This window comes from Ranitomeya imitator, chromosome 5 (assembly GCF_032444005.1).
Source record: "Ranitomeya imitator isolate aRanImi1 chromosome 5, aRanImi1.pri, whole genome shotgun sequence".
Taxonomy (NCBI): domain Eukaryota; kingdom Metazoa; phylum Chordata; class Amphibia; order Anura; family Dendrobatidae; genus Ranitomeya; species Ranitomeya imitator.
Genome location: NC_091286.1, coordinates 664,780,750 through 664,800,896, shown reverse-complemented (window position 1 = coordinate 664,800,896; position 20,147 = coordinate 664,780,750). Strand labels below are relative to the sequence as shown.

The 20,147-nt window shown below is 47.7% G+C and overlaps 1 protein-coding gene across 5 annotated transcripts in view; it reads right to left on the bottom strand.

Moving 5' to 3' along the window:
- LOC138638721 (cytochrome P450 2K1-like) overlaps nucleotides 1-20,147 on the bottom strand; it is a 218,838-nt gene that overhangs the window by 159,914 nt on the left and 38,777 nt on the right. For all 5 annotated transcript variants that reach the window (XM_069728247.1, XM_069728250.1, XM_069728248.1 and 2 more), the window contains exons 3-4: nucleotides 14,808-14,970; nucleotides 9,041-9,190 (exon numbers count right to left, since the gene is read on the bottom strand). In XM_069728247.1, coding sequence (XP_069584348.1) covers nucleotides 9,041-9,190; nucleotides 14,808-14,970 — 313 coding nt within the window. The remainder of the gene's footprint in view (nucleotides 1-9,040; nucleotides 9,191-14,807; nucleotides 14,971-20,147) is intronic.

The window sequence follows — 20,147 nt, the reverse complement described above, 5'->3', positions numbered from 1 at the left end:
GCCCGATATTCTTAACAGAGCGAGGATAGGAAAGATAACTTTGCGGTCTACACAAAATCCTAAGAAAAACCACGCAAAGGGGGCAAAAAGACCCTCCGTACCGAACTAACGGCACGGAGGTACACCCTTTGCGTCCCAGAGCTTCCAGCAAAACAAATAGACAAGCTGGGCAGAAAAAATAGCAAACAAATAGCAAAGAAGAACTTAGCTATGCAGAGCAGCAGGCCACAGGAATGATCCAGGGAAAAACAAGTCCAACACTGGAACATTGACAGGAAGCATGAATCAAAGCATTAGGTGGAGTTAAGTAGAGAAGCACCTAACGACCTCACCAGATCACCTGAGGGAGGAAACTCAGAAGCCGCAGTACCAGTTTGCTCCACAAACGGAAGCTCCCAGAGAGAACCAGCCGAAGTACCACTTGTGACCACAGGAGGGAGCTCTGCCACAGAATTCACAACAGTTATGCATGGCAGCCAAAAAACACAGCATTCCAAGAAAAACACTTGCTATCCACAGTAAAATTTGGCGGAGGTTCCATCATGCTTTGGGGCTGAGTGGCCAATGCCGGCACCGGAAATCTTGTTAAAGTTGGGGGACGCATGGATTCCTCTCAGTATCAGCAGATTCTTGACAATAATGTTCATGAATCAGTGACAAAGTTGAAGTTACGCAGGGGATGGATCTTTCAGCAAGACAATGATCCAAAACACCGCTGCAAATCTACTCAGGCATTCATGTAGAGGAACAATTACACTGTTCTGGAATGGCTATCCCAGTCCACAGACCTGAATATCATTGAACATCTGTGGGATCATTTGAAGAGGGCTGTCCGTGCTCGGTGACCATCAAACTTAACTAAACTGAAATTGTTTTGTAAAGAGGAATGATCAAAAATACCTTCATCCAAGATCCAGTGTAACGGGGTCTACTGTGCTGTAGTACCTCTTTCAGCACCCCCCGTGTTTCAGGAGGTCCACTCTGCTTTTGCTGGATTCTGAATGAAGTACGCTGGCTGGAATTCCTTGATTACATGGGAGCATATAAAAGCTCACTGCTTCTCCACGTATTTCCAGTCTAAAAGAACACACTTTATTTACAACACACAGAATAAATAACACAGATACACAGGGCAGGCCAATAGAAAAAACAGGCCAGACATACATTACAATAGCCGCAGGGGGCCGGAGCCTGCTGGTATTTACTGTGGGAATTACAAAGGTGGGGGAGGTCAGAAAGAGAATATCTTGTCCAGGGGGGCAGCCTGTGGACTCATGCATTTCACATGGAAACATACATACATATACTGCATAACATATTCTTGGTGCTGGGCATTCTGTAACACGGCTCCCCTTTTCAGCGACGCGATCGGCATACACAGTCTGATCCTTAATGGATCGGTTTGGGGATGACCGAAGTTTATGGGGTTGGTACAAGTTCCGTTTGTTGACTTAGTCCATCGGCATTACCGTTTTGTTTGCTGGGTCTGTAGTGGATGGTGAAGTCCAGAGGTTGTAGGGCTAAACTCCACTGCAGTAATCTGGCATTGTCTCCGGAGACCCGATTAAGCCAGACGAGGAGATTATGGTCCATTAGGAGGGAAAACTGTCATCCATACAAATATGGTTGTAACTTTTTGAGTGCCCATACTATTGCCAGGCACTCCTTCTCGATGGCTGCATAGCTCACTTCACGGGGCAGTAGTTTCCGACTCAGGTAAGCTACCGGGTGTTCTTGGCCGTCCGGGCCGACTTGGCTTAGCACTGCCTCCAATCCAAACATAGAAGCGTCTGTGTGAACCAGGAAACGTTTAGTTGGATCGGGTGTGGCCAATACAGGGGTATTGGTGAGGGCGTCCTTTAGCTGGCGGAAGGCTTCCTCACACTCTGGGGTCCAGGTTACCTGGCGGGGTTGGTTCTTGCGGGTCAGATCAGTGAGGGGCTTGGCCACGCGACTGTAATTGGGAAAGAATTTCCTGTAATACCCCGCTGTCCCTAGAAACGCCATGACCTGGGTTTTAGTGCCTTGGGTGGGCCATTTAGCTATGTCCTCAATCTTGGCTGGTTCTGGTCTCTGTTTCCCACCTCCCGCCCAATGCCCTAAATACTGAACCTCTTCTTTGCCCACGTGACACTTGTTTGGGTTCAGGGTGATTCCGGCCTGGTGGATCCTGTCCAATACTGTCTCTAGGTGATTTAGATGCTCTTCCTATGTTGCGCTGTAGATGGCGATGTCAACCTGGTAGGCACACACATAGTCCTGGAGACCATCCAGAAGCCGGTCAGCCAGCCTCTGGAAGGTCGCCGGGGCAGTCTTCATCCCGAATGGCATAACTCGAAACTGGAATAAGCCAAACGGGGTGCCAGTAGCCTTTGCATAGATCGATGGTGGTCAAATACTTTGCCCCCACCAGCCGGTCTAACAACTCATCCACACGCGGCATGGGATACGCATCCGTCACTGTTTTCTCATTGAGCTTACGATAGTCTACACAAAACCGTGTAGTCCCATCCTTCTTGGGCACTAACACTACGGGGGATGCCCAGGGACTATCTGACTCTTCAATGACCCCTAAACGCAACATCTCTTGTTTCTCTTGTCGCATCCCTTCTCATACAGACTCAGGGACGCGGAAGGGGGTTGTCGCAGGGGCATCTGATCCTGGGTCTCAACCTTGTGTTGTGCCAGGTGAGTGTACCCAGGTTTCCCTGAAAACATCCTCTGTCGCTGCCTCAACAACTCCTCCGCCTGCTGTCTCTCCCGGGGACCTAAGTCTTCACCCCAGTGTGCCTGGTCCCATGTTTTAGAGTCCTCTCCCCTAAGACATCCGGCAAGTGAAGTCTGACTAAATCCGCTGCTTCAGGTGCACAGATGGCCACTACCTCTTCAGGGCGCTCCCGATAGGGCTTCAGCATATTCACGTGGAACATGCGGATAACCCTGGGGTCGTCACAATCGGCGACATTATAGGTGGTGTCGGCTATTTTCCCCACTACCTAGTAAGGCCCCTGCCAAGCAGCTTGGAACTTGTTCTGCCTAGTGAGCACTAACACCATGACCTTCTGGCCCTTCTGCGCCGCCGGGCCACCTGCATGTTCCCACGTACAGCCCGGGTCAGCTCCTGTAGGTGGTCCCGTAATTCCAGCACATAGGGTACAATAGGAACCCCTTATATAATGCCCTCCCCTCCCCAGTGTTCTAGCACTAAGTCTAGGGGTCCCCTTACCCGGCTCCTGTATACCAGTTCGAATGGGGAGAACCCCATGGATTCTTGGGGCACCTCTCGATAGGCAAACAGGAGGTGAGGCAAGAATTTCTCCCAGTCCCTGTAGGTCCTGGTAAAAGTCCCAATGAGTTATTTTAACGTCCCGTTAAAGCGTTCACACAACCCATTGGTTTGCGGGTGGTACGGGGAGCTTCTAATGGACTTTACGCCGCACAGCTTCCACAGTTGGTTGGTCACCTCTGCTGTAAACTGGGTACCCTGGTCTGAGATAATCTCCCAGGGAAATCCAACCCGTGAGAAAACCTGGAGCAGGGCCGCCGCCACAGTCTCTGCCAGTATGTTAGGTAATGCAACCGCCTCTGGATACTGTGTGGCATAATCTACCACTGTCAATATATACCTTTTCCCTGACGGACTGGGTTTGGCTAACGGCCCCATCAGATCGACCGCTGCTCGGCTAAATGGTTCCTCCACAATAGGGAGGGGGCATAATTTGGCCTTGGATCGATCTCCCCTGTTGCCAATGCGCTGGCAACTGTCACAGGTCTGGCAGTATTGACGAACATCATAGGTTACCCCCGGCCAAAAGAAGTTTTGTGTCAGACGATGCCTGGTGCGACTGACGCCGAAGTGCCCGGCCAAGGGTATGTCATGAGAGATTCGCAGTAGCTCCTGCCTATACTTCTTGGGAACTACCAGCTGTCGTTTTATAGTGGGACTCGTCCCTGTGTGGTGCTGCTCTGTGATCCGGTAGAGGAGTCCCTGCTCCCATATAAACTGTTCCCCTTCCAGTACCCCTCTCCCCTCCTATGCCTTCCCACGATATCCCTCCAATGAAGGATCCTCAAGTAACTCCCTCTTAAATTCATCTGGGGTGGCCCAAGAAATGTGTCTGGCTATGGAAATACGTGTAGGGCTGGGATGTCTTACCTGGGCTTCCTCTGAGTGTGATTCCGCCTCCACAGCTCGAGCTTGTCTCCGGGTGGTCACAGGATATGTCTCAGCCAGAGGGGCAACCGAGAAGGCAGACAACATGGGCCCCAAGTCATTTCCCAGCAAAACGTCTGCAGGCAAATCCTCCATAAAGCCGACCTCAACAAGACCATCCCCAACTCCCCAGTTCACGTGAATCCTGGCAGTGGGCAGTCGATGTATGGCTCCCCCTGCTACACGGACTGCCACTGTCCGGTCCATCTTCTCTAGGTCCCGGACGAGATGAGGCTTCACAAGGGTCAAAGTTGCTACGGAATCTCTTAGTCCCTGCATGCGTTTCCCATTAACCCACACGACCTGTCGATGCTGTTGTCGATTATCTGCCCGGGCTACCTGCACGGGGTCTACTTCATGCAGCACTTCCTTCATGTCTTCCACTCCTTGGTTAGTTGTAGCCCCCAATGCCAGGTCAGCTTCGCCTAGGTAGCAGTGTACAGCGGCCCGGCGGAAGGTAGCTGTTCCCGCCTTTGGCCACTGGGTATGCTGAGTCCGGTTGGGACATTGTCTTTGCAGGTGGCCCAGCTGACAGCAGGGGAACTGTGGTAGGCCGGGTTTCTAGCTGATCCCCCTACAATCTTCGGTGGTTTAGGGCCCTCCAGGTCCATGGGCAGACCCCTAGTGACCATCTTTGATCCAGACAACTGAGGCCTCCTGGCGTCATGATGTTCATCGGCCAGACGAGCAGCTTCCTCAAGAGTCATTGGCCGCCTGTCCTGAAGCCATTCCTGTGTCTTGGGGTTTAGTCCATTAAAGAATCGTTCTAACAAGAAAAGCTGGAGGATGTCCTCCTTAGTGGTTGCTTGGCTCCCTTGTACCCACTGTAGCAGTGACCGCCGTAATTTACAGGCCCATTCAGCATGGGTATCGGTTACTCATTTTATAAATCCGTGGAACCTCTGGTGTCAGTGCATACCAGGCCAAGATCACTTCTTTGATCCGCTCATAGTCCATACAGTCCTCATCAGGTACCGTGCGATAGGCGTCCGCTGCCCAGCTTGTCAGCTTGCTGGCCAGAATTTGAACCCGTTCCTCCGACTTCTCTTGATGAAGGGCACACTGCCGCTCAAAGTACTGCAGAAAGCCATCAATGTCTTCCTCTGCCTCCCCCAACTGTCGAAAGGCATTATACTGGATCTTTTTGTGGCTTACTGTTGAAGGTACCTGGGCGGAGGCCAGAGCTCCCCTTGCTCGCTGACTCTCCTCTCTCCGCTCTGCCATCTCCATCTTGGCCAGCTCCACTTTGGTCTGCCCTGTCATCTCGATCTTGGCTAGCTCTATCCTGGTCTGCTTGGCCATCTTTTCCTTCAGATCAGTACGCACATCAGCCATCACCTCTCGTATGCTCTCTACTGCAGGGTTTGAGCCATAGATCGCCAGTCTGTTCTTTACCTCCCTCAGGAATTCAGTCTCCTCCACGTTCACATTGGGGGGCGCTGCACTGTCGTATTGCATGATGGCTGCTATCAAATCCGCTTTTGTTTTGCTGCTGGCAATTAACCCTCGGGCTTCCACCAGATCTTTTAGTGTAGTCCTCTTTAACTTCTGGTAGTTGTCTTCCATTCATTCCTTTCCTCCTGTAGAAGGGGTATCACATCCTGCTGTCTGCCACCAGTGTAACGGGGTCTCCTGTGCTGTAGTACCTCTTTCAGCACCCCCCGTGTTTCAGGAGGTCCACTCTGCTTTTGCTGGATTCTGAATGAAGGACGCTGGCTGGAATTCCTTGATTACATGGGAGCATATAAAAGCTGACTACTTCTCCACGTATTTCCAGTCTAAAAGAACAGACTTTATTTACAACACACAGAATAAATAACACAGATACACAGGGCAGGCCAATAGAAAAAAAAGGCCAGACATACATTACAATAGCTGCAGGGGGCCGGAGCCGTCTGGTATTTACTGTGGGAATTACAAAGGTGGGGGAGGTCAGAAAGAGAATATCTTGTCCAGGGTCGCAGCCTGTGGACTGATGCATTTCACATGGAAACTATTATACATACATATACTGCACAACATATTCTTGGTGCTGGGGGTTCTGTAACATCCAGGAACTCATTAAAAGCTACATGAAGCGACTAGAGGCTGTTATTTTTGCAAAAGGAGGATCTAATAAATATTAATGTCACTTTTCTGGTGAAGTGCCCATATTTATGCACCTGTCAAATTTTGTTTGAATGCAGATTGCACATTTTCTGTTAGTACAATAAACCTCATTTCAAGAAAGAAACATTACTGTGTCCAACAGTTATTAGATATGTGAAACTGAAATAGCGGTTGTAAAAAAACAATTTTTATAAAACACTAAGCTTAAGATTAATAGGGGTGCCCAAACTTTTTCATATAACTGTATTTGTTGTAATTTCTAGACGATACTGGTTGTTGTTTAGGCCTAAAATGAAAGCATTTAAATCGGCCTGGGAGCCTTCCCATACAAACAGAATGTCGCCTTTAACCGACATCATACTACCAGGCCGAGCATAGATGTCGATCCATCTGAATATGGGACTCCTCCCACTTGGAAACATAAAGGTTCGCATAGCTGGGCGTGAACCGCATCCCCATCGCGGTCCCCCATATTTGAAGATAATATTGTCCTTCATATACAAAATAATTGTGCTGCAATATGAATTTAATGCAGTTCAAAATATATTGAATTTGTATTTGGGTGTACATGCCTAGAGCGTTAAGGAAGTGTCTGGCTGCCTGACATTCTTTTTCCTGGTCAATAACTGTTTACAATGACTTGATGTCAAGAGTGCCTAATATGTAGTTGTCTTTTTTCTTCTCTCCATGTAACCAGGGATGCCACAGGCCGGGACGTTCCTGGCTCTGCGTGGATGTGCAAGTCCTCTCTGCCTACTGCATAGATCCAAAAGCTGTGCACGCTCAGCAGTTCACTCCCTCAGCCCTGCATGGACTTGCAGCAGGGTACTAATTATCTAGGAGGCACCAGTGGATATCTGCACACTGATCAATCTCTCACCTACCAGACTGTGACAGATTGTGATTAAGGTATGAGAACCGAATTAGTGTGCAGTATAAACAAAACCCACTAATTAGTGTTATTGTCTAATGCCTATGGGCTGAATTCTTTGTACATTTATGGCAGTGATTTATGTGAATAATAGCCCCAGTGATTTAACCGGTGTCTACTTACTAGCAGCTGGCAACAGCTGCACACTTATAATCTCACATTACTGAGCACTCGCTCAGGGGGTAGACCACTCAACCTGAACACAGTTTTTAGCACGGTATTTTTTTAAATTATTTTTATTGTTTCATTATATCGACGAAAATTAGCACAGTGTCCGTCGTATACTAGCAGCTATTCCACTGAGTGTTCACCAATATGTTTCTCCTCTCCTATTTAGGGTAGTGCCGGTGTGGTCTTGTAATTTTATTTATATAAAAAAACTTTTTTTTTTACTTTTTTTTACTTTGACCTAATATGGAACTATCATTTTTTGCAGGCTGATCGCTTGTACAGAATGGGGTTGCAGAAGCTGACTGCACTGACAGAGAAAGTTGCCGATCATGCACTGCTCAAGTTTCCTTGTTCTGGCGACCACGATATCTTCATCACAAAATCAGGTCACCATGACAATGATCAGGACACGGGGTCTCTAATCGAAATGCAGATGGGCTGTCAGCCCTCTTCCAGCTCCCGGAATGCTGCGATCGCTTTAGATTGCAGCATTTAGGGTGTTAAAGTGCCAGGAGTGTGACCACTCCTTGCACTTAGTGTCAGTTGTCAGATCTCAGAATCAGTGGATATCCGGTGGCGATTGTCCATGCATAGCCAAGGTGCACGGGTGATCGCCATGCAGTAATAATATGTCCTTGATCAGATAGGACCAGGGCACGGGGACGTATTATTAAGTCAAATGTCAGAGCGGGGTTAAAAACAGCCTTAGGCTGATGAGAATCTGACAATTTGGGGATTTGATACATATGAACAACACATCTGACTCTCACCTACCATAGAAACCTTCAAAAAGAACCTGAAGACTCACCTCTTCCAACAAGCCTACATCCTGCAGTGATCCTGAACTTACTGAACCGCCGCACAACCTGCCCTACCCTCTCCTAGTGTTTCATCACCCATCCCCTGCAGACTGTGAGCCCTCGCGGGCAGGGTCCTCCCTCCTTATGTACCCGTGTGCCTTGTTATTTGCTCATGTTTAATGTATTTGTCTATATTTGCCCCATATTCACATGTAAAGCGCCATGGAATAAATGGCGCTATAAAAATGTCTAATAATAATAATATTAATAATATGAATCCTAAAAAGATTAGATTCTATTAAGGGTTAGGAAAAGGTTAAAATTATTAAAAACTTTATCCCCTTTCATCTGTTCTGCCCGCTCCTATCTTTTACTTCGGTCTTTTTTCCATGGGTGGTGTCTCAATTACAGCTTCATATGTTCAGATCATGATGTGAATCGCTTCACCCGTACCCTGTGACCATGTAAGACCAATTACAGTTATCAGATTGACCTCGGCGCTGGAATGCAGTGGCTTTTGGCAGAGGTGGCAGAACCGGTGAGGAAAGGAGAAGATAAAGATTTTTCTTTTCCCTGTCCTAACAGCAGTCATGACAGTTTCAGTTTGGAACAGGAATAATCTCCGAACATGCCAAATTTGAGTGAATTTGATTAAAAAGACTTTCAAGAGATTTGCTCATCTCTGCTTACCACTCAAGGCTAATAGGGTTCTGTTTTTGTGAACCATCAGAATTACCTCCTCTGATGGGCTCATGACATAGTAAGTTTTTTCTTGAAGCTATGCACAAACAAAGCATAATAGATCCATTCACAAACCTTTGTAAGATCTGAACTTTTGCACCAAAAAATCTGATTCTTCAGCAATCTTTCTTTCGATGGTTTCCTTGCCCATTCCAAAATCTCGAAGTGTTGACAGAGTAAACCGTCTCATTGCTCTCCAGTTATCGTTGGTTGATAAAATAATTCCTGAGGACACATTATATAAGAAGGGAAGATGACAGAAGCAAGATGGCAACCAATACTTTATATCTAATGGTTAACTCAGAACACTTTAGAGACTCAAAAGGCAAAATTTCTAATGTGTCGAAAAATATTTTGCGATGATTAACAAACCAGTATCTACTAAAATGAGACATTTTTTAAGAAAGTCCTATGTGAGTGACTTAACCTTGCTGTTATCTTCGGTCAAAAACTGACCTTGAACTTCAATATTCTGTAAAATATTCAAGATGTGGCTTTGAAACCCGTGGCCGACCGACCCAACCTCATTTAATCATTTAAGTCAATCAACCACATGTTTCAGAACCGCATCTTGATCACCCCAAAAAATACCAAAGTTCAAAATCGGTCTCCCCAGACCGAAGACAACAGAAGGGTTAAGGTGTGCAACATTTCTACACCATGTTCCAAATTATATTTTTCTCGGATTTTCCTAAATAGTCGGTGCAAATAACAGTCAGTCTAATAAAAGTCATCACCCGTTAGAGTATACATCAAATTTTATTGAAGAAACCTCCCAATGATAACCGTATAATCTCCAAAATGAATAAAAACTCAAAATGCACTGTTCCAAATTATTAGGCACAGAAGAATTTCTAAACACTTGATATGTTTTAAAGAAATGAAAATGCTCATTTGTGGAATTTGCAGCATTAGGAGGTCACATTCACTGAACAAAAAAGCTATTTAACTCCAAAACATCTAACAGGCCAAGTTACATGTTAACATAGGAACCCTTCTTTGATATTACCTTCACAATTCTTGCATCCATTGAACTTGTGAGTTTTGGGAGAGTTTCAGCCTGGATTTCTTTGCATGAAGTCAGAATCGCCTCCTAGAGCTGCTGTTTTGATGTGATCGGCCTCCCACCCTGATAGATCTTTTTCTTGATGATATTCCAATAGTTCTCTATAGGGTTGATGTCAGGGGAAGATGGTGGCCACACCATGAGTTTATCTCCTTTTATGCCCATAGCAGCCAATGGCTCAGAGGTCTTCTTTGCAGCATGAGATGGTGCATTGTCGTGCATGAAGATGATTTTGCTCCTGAAGGCATGTTTCTGCTTTTTATACCATGGAAGAAAGTTGTCAGTCAGAAACTCTATATACTTTGCAGAGGTCATTTTCACACCTTCAGGAATCTAAAAGGGCCCTACCAGCTCTTTCCCCATAATTCTGGCCCAAAACATGACTCCTCCACCTCCTTGCTAGCGATGCAGCCTTGTAGGGACATGGTGGCCATCCACCAACCATCCACTACTCCATCCATCTGAACCATCTACGGTTGTTCGACACTCATCAGTAAAGAAGAAGTTTGAAAGTCTTCATGTATGTCTGTACCCACTGCAACTGTTTCTGTTTGTGAACACTGTTTAGGGTTAGCCGAATAGTAGGTTTATGCACCACAGTAAGCCTTTGAAGGAGCCTACACCTTGAGGTTCGAGGGACTCCAGAGGCACCAGCAGCTTCAAATATCTGTTTGCTGGTTTGTAATGGCTTTTTAACAGCTGCTCTCTTAATCTGATGAACTTGCCTGGCAGAAACCTTCCTCATTATGCCTTTATCAGCACGAACACGTCTGTGCTCAGAATCAGCCACAAATCTCTTAACAGTACGATGATCACGCATAAATTTTCTGGAAATATCTACTGTATTTTTCCGACCATAAGACGCACTTTTTTCCTCCAAATTTGGGAGGAAAGTGTGGGTGCTTCTTATGGTCCGGATGTAACAGGGGAGGGGGCAGCGGTGAGTGGGATCCACTTTGATACCACTTGCAGGCGGCAGAAAAGTGTCCCGCTGCCTGGCTGCTGGAATCAGCTCTGGGGGAACCACATGGTCTCAATGATTAAAGTGCAGTGAATATTCATTAGCCGCTTCCCCGCCCACCTGTCAGCACCCAGCAGTGAGCAGCAAATGAATACTCCTTCACTTACACAGGGACACGCATGGTTTCCCCAGTGCTGGATTCCTGCAGCGGCTGGGGAGATCTGTGTGCCCAGTGGAGGAGGAGGCAGCAGCAGGGGCCAGGGGAGACAAGATCTGCGCATACCTGCCTGGCTGTGCTGGATGCTGTGGCGTAAGGACCTGTGCGATGTCATGAAGAGGGCGGGCTGGAGCATCACATGATGGCACAGAGCCCTCCCTCTTCTGATGTCATCACAGGTCCTTAAGACACTGCACTAGAATCTGCTGGCTTCATCTTATGACCTGTGCTGTGGAGAGGCAACAAGAGGGAGGGCTCTGTGTGTGCACTCTTGGGATGCTCCAGATTTTTACCACACCACAGTGGCTGGCTGGCTGCCACAATTAAAAGGTTAGTCTTTACAACACACAATAAAGCACTCTGCCACTCCTGTGGTGAACTATATTTAGTGCTGGAGTGGTGATTTAAATATAAGCCCTGTGCCCCATTCTTATACTCACCCTCCAGCGTCTTCATATAGTACTTTACAGACACAACAATGGTCCTGCAGCACCATTTTCTACCTGCAGCTTCCAACATAATAACATACTATTATATATAATACCAACACATATAATATGTTATTTATGTTCCTAAATATTTTACCACATTTTTTTGCTTCAAATATTTTTTCCCCCATTTTCCACCTCTAAAACCGGGGTGCGTCTTATAGTCCGAAAAATACAGTAGTGTCTTCATCCATTGACAAAGGCATTGCACTATTTGATGCTTTTTGGCAGCTGAGAGATCCTTTTACTTTCCCATGTTATTTGAAAACTGTGGCCTGCTTAATATTATGGAACATCATTTTTAAGTAGTGTTGAGCATTCCGATACCGCAAGTATCGGGTATCGGCCGATATTTGCGCTATCGGAATTCCGATACCGAGTTCCGATATTTTTGCGATATCGGGAATCGGTATCGGGATCCATATTCATGTGTAAAATAAAGAATAAAAATAAAAAATATTGATATACTCACCCTCGGACGCGCCCTGGTTGTAACCGCTGCAACCGGCAGTCTCCCTTCCTAAGAATGAGCGAGTGAAGGACCTGCGATGACGTCGCGGCTTGTGATTGGTCGCGTGAGCGGTCACATGAGCGGTCATACAACCAATCACAAGCCGCGACGTCATCGAAGGTCCTTCACCCTGCATTCTTAGGAACTTAGGCTGCCAGTTACACCGCTTATAGCCAGGGGCCGTCGGAGGGGTGAGTATATCCATATTTTTTTTTTTTATTCTTTATTTTTTACATAAATATGGATCCCAGGGCCTGAAGGAGAGTTTCCTCTCCTTCAGACCCTGGGAACCATTACAGGATACCTTCCGATTTTTGTGTCCCATTGACTTGTATTGGTATCGGGTATCAGTATCGGCGATATCCAATATTTTTCAAATATCGGAAGGTATCGCTCAACACTATTTTTAAGTAGTTTTCCTTTAATTAGAATCACCTGGAAAACTAACTATCACATGTGTTTAAGATTGATTTCAGTGATCCATTGAGCCCTGAGACACAATACCAACCATGAGTTTATTTTGAAAACAAAACAATTAAATCTTTATGACATTTAAATCCAATTTGCATAATAATTTGGAACACAGTGTAAATTATATCTCTTGCAGACCCAATTAGTGTTTTACCCTGCAGTAAAATGTTTCCTTTCTCTCTGCTCAGTAAATTTACAGTTTTGGCAGAAGTTGGGAAGTATGATGAGATATGGAAATTAGGTCACTGTAATATTAACCAGTTGAACAAGAACTTAAAGTAAACAGAAGATCAAGAAATGAAAAAGGAATAAAACCAGAGAACAAACACATGCCAATTGATCGGGCCACAAATCTTCATGTAGGTTTTTGTATCAACCTGCCAGAAAAGATCTTTGAGTATGTTTGAGATTTAGTTGATTAGTTATTAATTAATTTGGCTGTCAAGAGATTTGCCAGTCTATGTGAAGAGTCAGATGACTGTATAACTCAGAAGGGGATTGCAGCATAATGTTCGGACTGACCGTCGGCTCTCCTAACCCGAGTGTGACAGCATGTACTTCTATGAAGCTCATAGAACCAGTCTGAGCATTCCATTGCAATTCCCATTAACATTACAGTATTCAGCCGTCTGACTCTTTCCTAAACCTCACTGTTTTCAAATATTTTTTCTAATTCCCCACATTTGCATCTCTATTAATGGGATACATTTAAGCCTCACTATAGTCTACCGTGGAATTATCACTTTCTTGTATGTTTGCTATGGTCTTGACTAGGGTTGAGCGACCTTTACTTTTATAGGATCGGGTCGGGTTTCACGAAACCCGACTTTCTCAAAAGTCGGGTCGAGTGAAATCGGCCGATCCTATAAAAAAGTCGGGGTCGGGGTCGGCCGAAACCCGAAACCCAATGCATTGCAATGGGTTACTATGGTTCCCAGGGTCTGAAGGAGAGGAAACTCTCCTTCAGGCCCTGGGATCCATATTTAAGTGTAAAAAAAAGAATTAAAATAAAAAATATTGCTATACTTACCCTCTGAAGCGCCCTGGTACTAACCGGCAGTCTTCCTTCCTTAGAATCAGCGCTTGAAAGACCTAATAAGAATATACTCACCCTCGGACGCGCCCTGCTTCTTTCCGGCAGCCTTCCTTCCTAAGAATCAGCGCTTGAAGGATCTTCGGTGACGTCGCGGCTTGTGATTGGTCACGTGAGCGGTCACATGGGCCGTCGCGTGACCAATCACAAGCCGCGACGTCACCGAAGGTCCTTCAAGTGCTGATTCTAAGGAAGGAAGACTGCCGGTTAGTACCAGGGCGCGTCAGAGGGTGAGTATAGCAATATTTTTTTATTTTAATTCTTTCTTTTACACTTAAATATGGATTCCGATACCGATTTCCGATATTGCAAACATATCGGAACTCGGTATCGGAATTCCGATACCAGATTCAGAAGATCGCCGACCCCACACAGGGGTCGGGTTTCATGAAACCCGACCTTGCCAAAAGTCGGCGACTTCTGAAAATGGCTGACCCGTTTCGCTCAACCCTAGTCTTGACCACTTTATGTTTTTTGTTTTTTTTTTAGCTGTCTAAGAGTAATCTTATTTTGTTCATCTAATCTTGGGACAGGAGGAAAAAAGAAAGGGATAAGAGCCTCAATTCTTCAAAGCGCTTTTGCCAGAATTCTGACATGAAAAGTTATGAAAATTCACAATTGTTTTGCAATCACAAGCTTGCCCAAAAATGTTTTGACTTTTGCGGCTTTCATTCCCATTGCGCCCAGCTCTAACAAACTGTCTGGTGGTATGTGGAGATGAAGCCCATGGTGACCCCTGCTTGTCAAATTCATGATGAGGCCAAGTAGTGTGCCTTAAGAAGATTATATAAATATCCTTAATTGAGGTGCAACATGTAAAGTAGGAGTTGATCTTACCATTTCAGAACCAGGACAGACAGTGCTGGTATATTGTTAAGCTAATCTTGGAGGATAGATCTGGTGCCCACATGAGATCAACTTAATTTTAGGGACCCACAATTTTAGTTGAAGGTTTCCAGACCAGACAATCTATTTACAAAGGAAATTAACTTGTAAAGCAAAATCAATCCATCCCCCAATCAGTGGTAATTTTACCGTGTCCTTTGTACATTTCGTCAAACATTGTCACTTTAGGTCTTCCTGAAAATTCATCTGCATGATTGACAAGGGCGTCTTTTACAGCCTCGTACCCACATATGACAATAACTTTCTCAACTCCTAATTGTAAGGTGTACACGGCTCCATACTTCTTAGATAGCTGAAAAATGAAATGAGTACTTTTTAGTGAATTTCTTAATGATATATTACCTGGTTTTTATGTTGAATGTATTCTAATAGAAAAGCAAAATTTATTACATATGTTTTCTGAATTTATCTCAATGAACGTTAACCTCTTGCCAGCTGAAATTTTACGTTTTGTGCTTTTACTTTTTTTTTCTCCTCTTCTCCAAGAGACATAACTTGAATCTGAGCAGTATGATTACATCGTTCCCAAAAATATTGTTTTTTTTACATTCATTTCAGTGGTTTAAAAAATGGTTTGGAATGCTGGTATTATACTCTCGGCAGGTTACATTTTGGATTGCTGTAAACATGTAAGTGACAGGATCACCAATTACCAAATGACATTCATCCTAAGGCCGGAGTCACTCTACCGTAGAATATGGACGAGAGATATGCGAAAAAAAATCGCATAGCACTCGGACCAGTATTCATCTATGGGGCAGCTCACATCACCTTATACTTTCTCGTCCTTTTTCAGCGTGTGAGTGAAATTGCAGTATGCTGCGATTGTCACCGGCACACGGTCCCATCTCAGCTCACTCGCACCCATATTAGCCTATGAGTGAGAGTGAGAATGCACATCACTCGAATATCATCCCAACGATATGTGATATACGCTGACCCCGGCAATGGAGGAGATGGAGAAATGCACTTCTCTGCCTCATCCACAGCTGTGCTCTGATCCTCTCTGTGCGAGAGGCTTGGAGCACAGACGCATGACACTCAGCTCCTGCTCGCAGCAGGGCAGGATCTGAGGGTCATTAGCATATCACATCCGATGCTCTCACATCAGATGCCATATGCTCATCTGATGCCGGCCTTAGGGCTCATGCCCACTTGCGAGGAAAAATTCGATTTCCAGACCAACAAAATGGACGAATGCTATGCGAGTGTTATGTGAGTGCCATGCAATTTTTAAAAGCAACATCCGTATGACATCCGTATGCAATCTGTGTGCAATGCGATTTTAACAGGGACTTTTACATACAGCATTACTCTGCACTTACACTTCGTTTTAAAACTAAATATTCTTCAAAACTCACATATACATATATATATATATACTAGATTGTGGCCCGATTCTAATGCATCGGGTATTCTAGAATATGCATGTCCCCGTAGTATATGGACAATGATGATTCCAGAATTCGCGGCAGACTGTGTCCGTCGCTGATTGATCGAGGCAACCTTTATGACATCATCGTCGCCATGGCAACCATTATGACATCATCGTCGCTGTGCCCGTTGCTGATTGGTCGAGGCCTGGCGGCCTCGACCAATCAGAGATGCGGGATTTCTAAGTCGATACTGTGCCCGTCGCTGATTGGTCGAGGCCGTCAGGGACGTGGGATTTCCAGGACAGACAAACAGACAGAAAGACAGACAGACAGACGGAAAAACCCTTAGACAATCTATAATATAACGCTGGGAGCGTCACTCTGTCCGAAGCCTTTATAGACTGCACAGGCGCAAGCGCCGGCGCAGTCTGGCACCAACAGAGTGACGCTCCCAGGAGATCGCGGTATGCGTAAGCACTGAACGCATACTGCGATCTCCACCGGAGAGTCAGGGACCGTGGACGCGCCAGGAGGGAGGGTAAGTATATTCACCTGTCCTCCGTTCCAGCGCTGCGTGCGGCTCCGTCTTCCGGCTCCTCTGCTGTGACAGAGTCCAGTCACAGGCAGAGGAGCCGGAGTGTGTGTTAAAGAAAATGGCGCCGGAGAGCGCAGACTACGCAGGCGCCGATTCCTGCTGCCGGAATCGGCGCCTGCGCAGTCCGCGCTTTCCGGCGCCATTTTCTTGAAGACACACTCCGGCTCCACTGCAGGTGTGTCTTCAAGAAAATGGCTCCGGAGAGCGCGGACTACGCAGGCGCCGATTCCTGCTGCCGGAATCGGCGCCTGCGCAGTCGGCGCTTTCCATTTTCTTGAAGACACACCTGCAGTGGAGCCGGACGATAGGTGAGTATGGTATTTTTTCTTTTTTTATATGGCAGCAGCATACGGGGGCACATAATACAATAGTGGCGCAGGATGGGAGCAGCACATGACAGAACGGGCGCAGGATGGCAGCAGCGCATGACAGAACGGGCGCAGGATGGCAGCAGGCATTACAGAACGGGCGCAGGATGGCAGCAGCACATGACAGAACGGGCGCAGGATGGCAGCAGCACATGACAAAACGGGCGCAGGATGGCAGCAGCACATGACAGAACGGGCGCAGGATGGCAGCAGCACATGACAACGGGCGCAGGATGGCAGCAGCACATGAGAGAACGGGCGCAGGATGGCAGCAGCGCATGACAGAACGGGCACAGGATGGCAGCAGCACATGACAGAACGGGCGCAGGATGGCAGCAGCACATGACAGAACGGGCGCAGGATGGCAGCAGCACATGACAGAACGGGCGCAGGATGGCAGCAGCGCATGACATAACGGGCGCAGGATGGGAGCAGCACATGACAGAACGGGCGCAGGATGGCAGCAGCACATGACAGAACGGGCGCAGGATGGCAGCAGCACATGACAGAACGGGCGCAGGATGGCAGCAGCACATGACAGAACGGGCGCAGGATGGCAGCAGCACATGACAGAATGGCGCAGGATGGCAGCAGCACATGACATAACGGGCGCAGGATGGCAGCAGGATGGGAGCAGCACATGACAGAACGGGCGCAGGATGGCAGCAGCGCATGACAGAACGGGCGCAGGATGGCAGCAGCACATGACAGAATGGACGCAGGATGGCAGTAGCACATGACAGAACGGGCGCAGGATGGCAGCAGCGCATGACATACCGGGCGCAGGATGGCAGCAGGATGGGAGCAGCACATGACAGAACGGGCGCAGGATGGCAGCAGCGCATGACAGAACGGGCGCAGGATGGCAGCAGCACATGACAGAACGGGCGCAGGATGGCAGCAGCACATGACAGAATGGGCGCAGGATGGCAGCAGCACATGACAGAACGGGCGCAGGATGGCAGCAGCACATGACAGAACGGGCGCAGGATGGCAGCAGCACATGACAGAATGGCGCAGGATGGCAGCAGCACATGACATAACGGGCGCAGGATGGCAGCAGGATGGGAGCAGCACATGACAGAACGGGCGCAGGATGGCAGCAGCACATGACAGAACGGGCGCAGGATGGCAGCAGCACATGACAGAATGGACGCAGGATGGCAGTAGCACATGACAGAACGGGCGCAGGATGGCAGCAGCGCATGACATACCGGGCGCAGGATGGCAGCAGGATGGGAGCAGCACATGACAGAAAAGGCGCAGGATGGCAGCAGCGCATGACAGAACGGGCACAGGATGGCAGCAGCACATGACAGAACGGGCGCAGGATGGCAGCAGCACATGACAGAACGGGCGCAGGATGGCAGCAGCACATGACAGAACGGGCGCATGATGGCAGCAGCACATGACAGAACGGGCGCAGGATGGCAGCAGGCATGACATAACGGGCGCAGGATGGCAGCAGGATGGAAGCAGCACATGACAGAACGGGCGAAGGATGGCAGCAGCACATGACAGAACGGGCACAGGATGGCAGCAGCACATGACAGAATGGGCGCAGGATGGCAGCAGCGCATGACATAACGGGCGCAGGATGGGAGCAGCACATGACAGAACGGGCGCAGGATGGCAGCAGCGCATGACAGAACGGGGGCGCAGGATGGGAGCAGCACATGACAGAACGGGCGCAGGATGGGAGCAGCACATGACAGAACGGGCGCAGGATGGCAGCAGCGCATGACATAACGGGCGCAGGATGGGAGCAGCACATTACATAACGGGCGCAGGATGGCAGCAGGATGGGAGCAGCACATGACAGAACGGGCGCAGGATGGCAGCAGCGCATGACAGAACGGGCGCAGGATGGCAGCAGTACATGACAGAATGGGCGCAGGATGGCAGCAGCACATGACAGAACGGGCGCAGGATGGCAGCAGCGCATGACATAACGGGCCCAGGATGGCAGCAGGATGGGAGCAGCACATGACAGAACGGGCGCAGGATGGCAGCAGCGCATGACAGAACGGGCGCATGATGGCAGCAGCACATGACAGAATGGGCGCAGGATGGCAGCATCACATGACAGAACGGGCGCAGGATGGCAGCAGCACATGACAGAACGGGCGCAGGATGGCAGCAGCACATGACAGAACGGGCGCAGGATGGCAGCAGCGCATGACATAACGGGTGCAGGATGGCAGCAGGATGGGAGCAGCACATGACAGAACGGGCGCAGGATGGCAGCAGCGCATGACAGAACGGGGGCGCAGGATGGGAGCAGCACATGACATAACGGGCGCAGGATGGGAGCAGCACATGACAGAACGGGCGCAGGATGGCAGCAGCGCATGACAGAACGGGCGCAGGATGGCAGCAGCGCATGACAGAACGGGCGCAGGATGGCAGCAGCACATGACAGAACGGGCGCAGGATGGCAGCAGCACATGATGGAGAACATATACCAATATAAATGCTCGCCACCCGGGCGTAGAACGGGTTCAATAGCTAGTTATATATACAGTTAGGGCCAGAAATATTTGGACAGTGACACAATTTTTGCGAGTTGGGCTCTGCATGCCACCACATTGGATTTGAAATGAAACCTCTACAACAGAATTCAAGTGCAGATTGTAACGTTTAATTTGAAGGGTTGAACAAAAATATCTGATAGAAAATGTAGGAATTGTACACATTTCTTTACAAACACTCCACATTTTAGGAGGTCATAAGTAATTGGACAAATAAACATAACCCAAACAAAATATTTTTATTTTCAATATTTTGTTGCAAATCCTTTGGAGGCAATCATTGCCTTAAGTCTAGAAAACATGGACATCACCAAACGCTGGGTTTCCTCCTTCTTAATGCTTTGCCAGGCCTTTACAGCCGCAGCCTTCAGGTCTTGCTTGTTTGTGGGTCTTTCCGTCTTAAGTCTGGATTTGAGCAAGTGAAATGCTTGCTCAATTGGGTTAAGATCTGGTGATTGACTTGGCCATTGCAGAATGTTCCACTTTTTGGCACTCATGAACTCCTGGGTAGCTTTGGCTGTATGCTTGGGGTCATTGTCCATCTGTACTATGAAGCGCCGTCCAATCAACTTTGCAGCATTTGGCTGAATCTGGGCTGA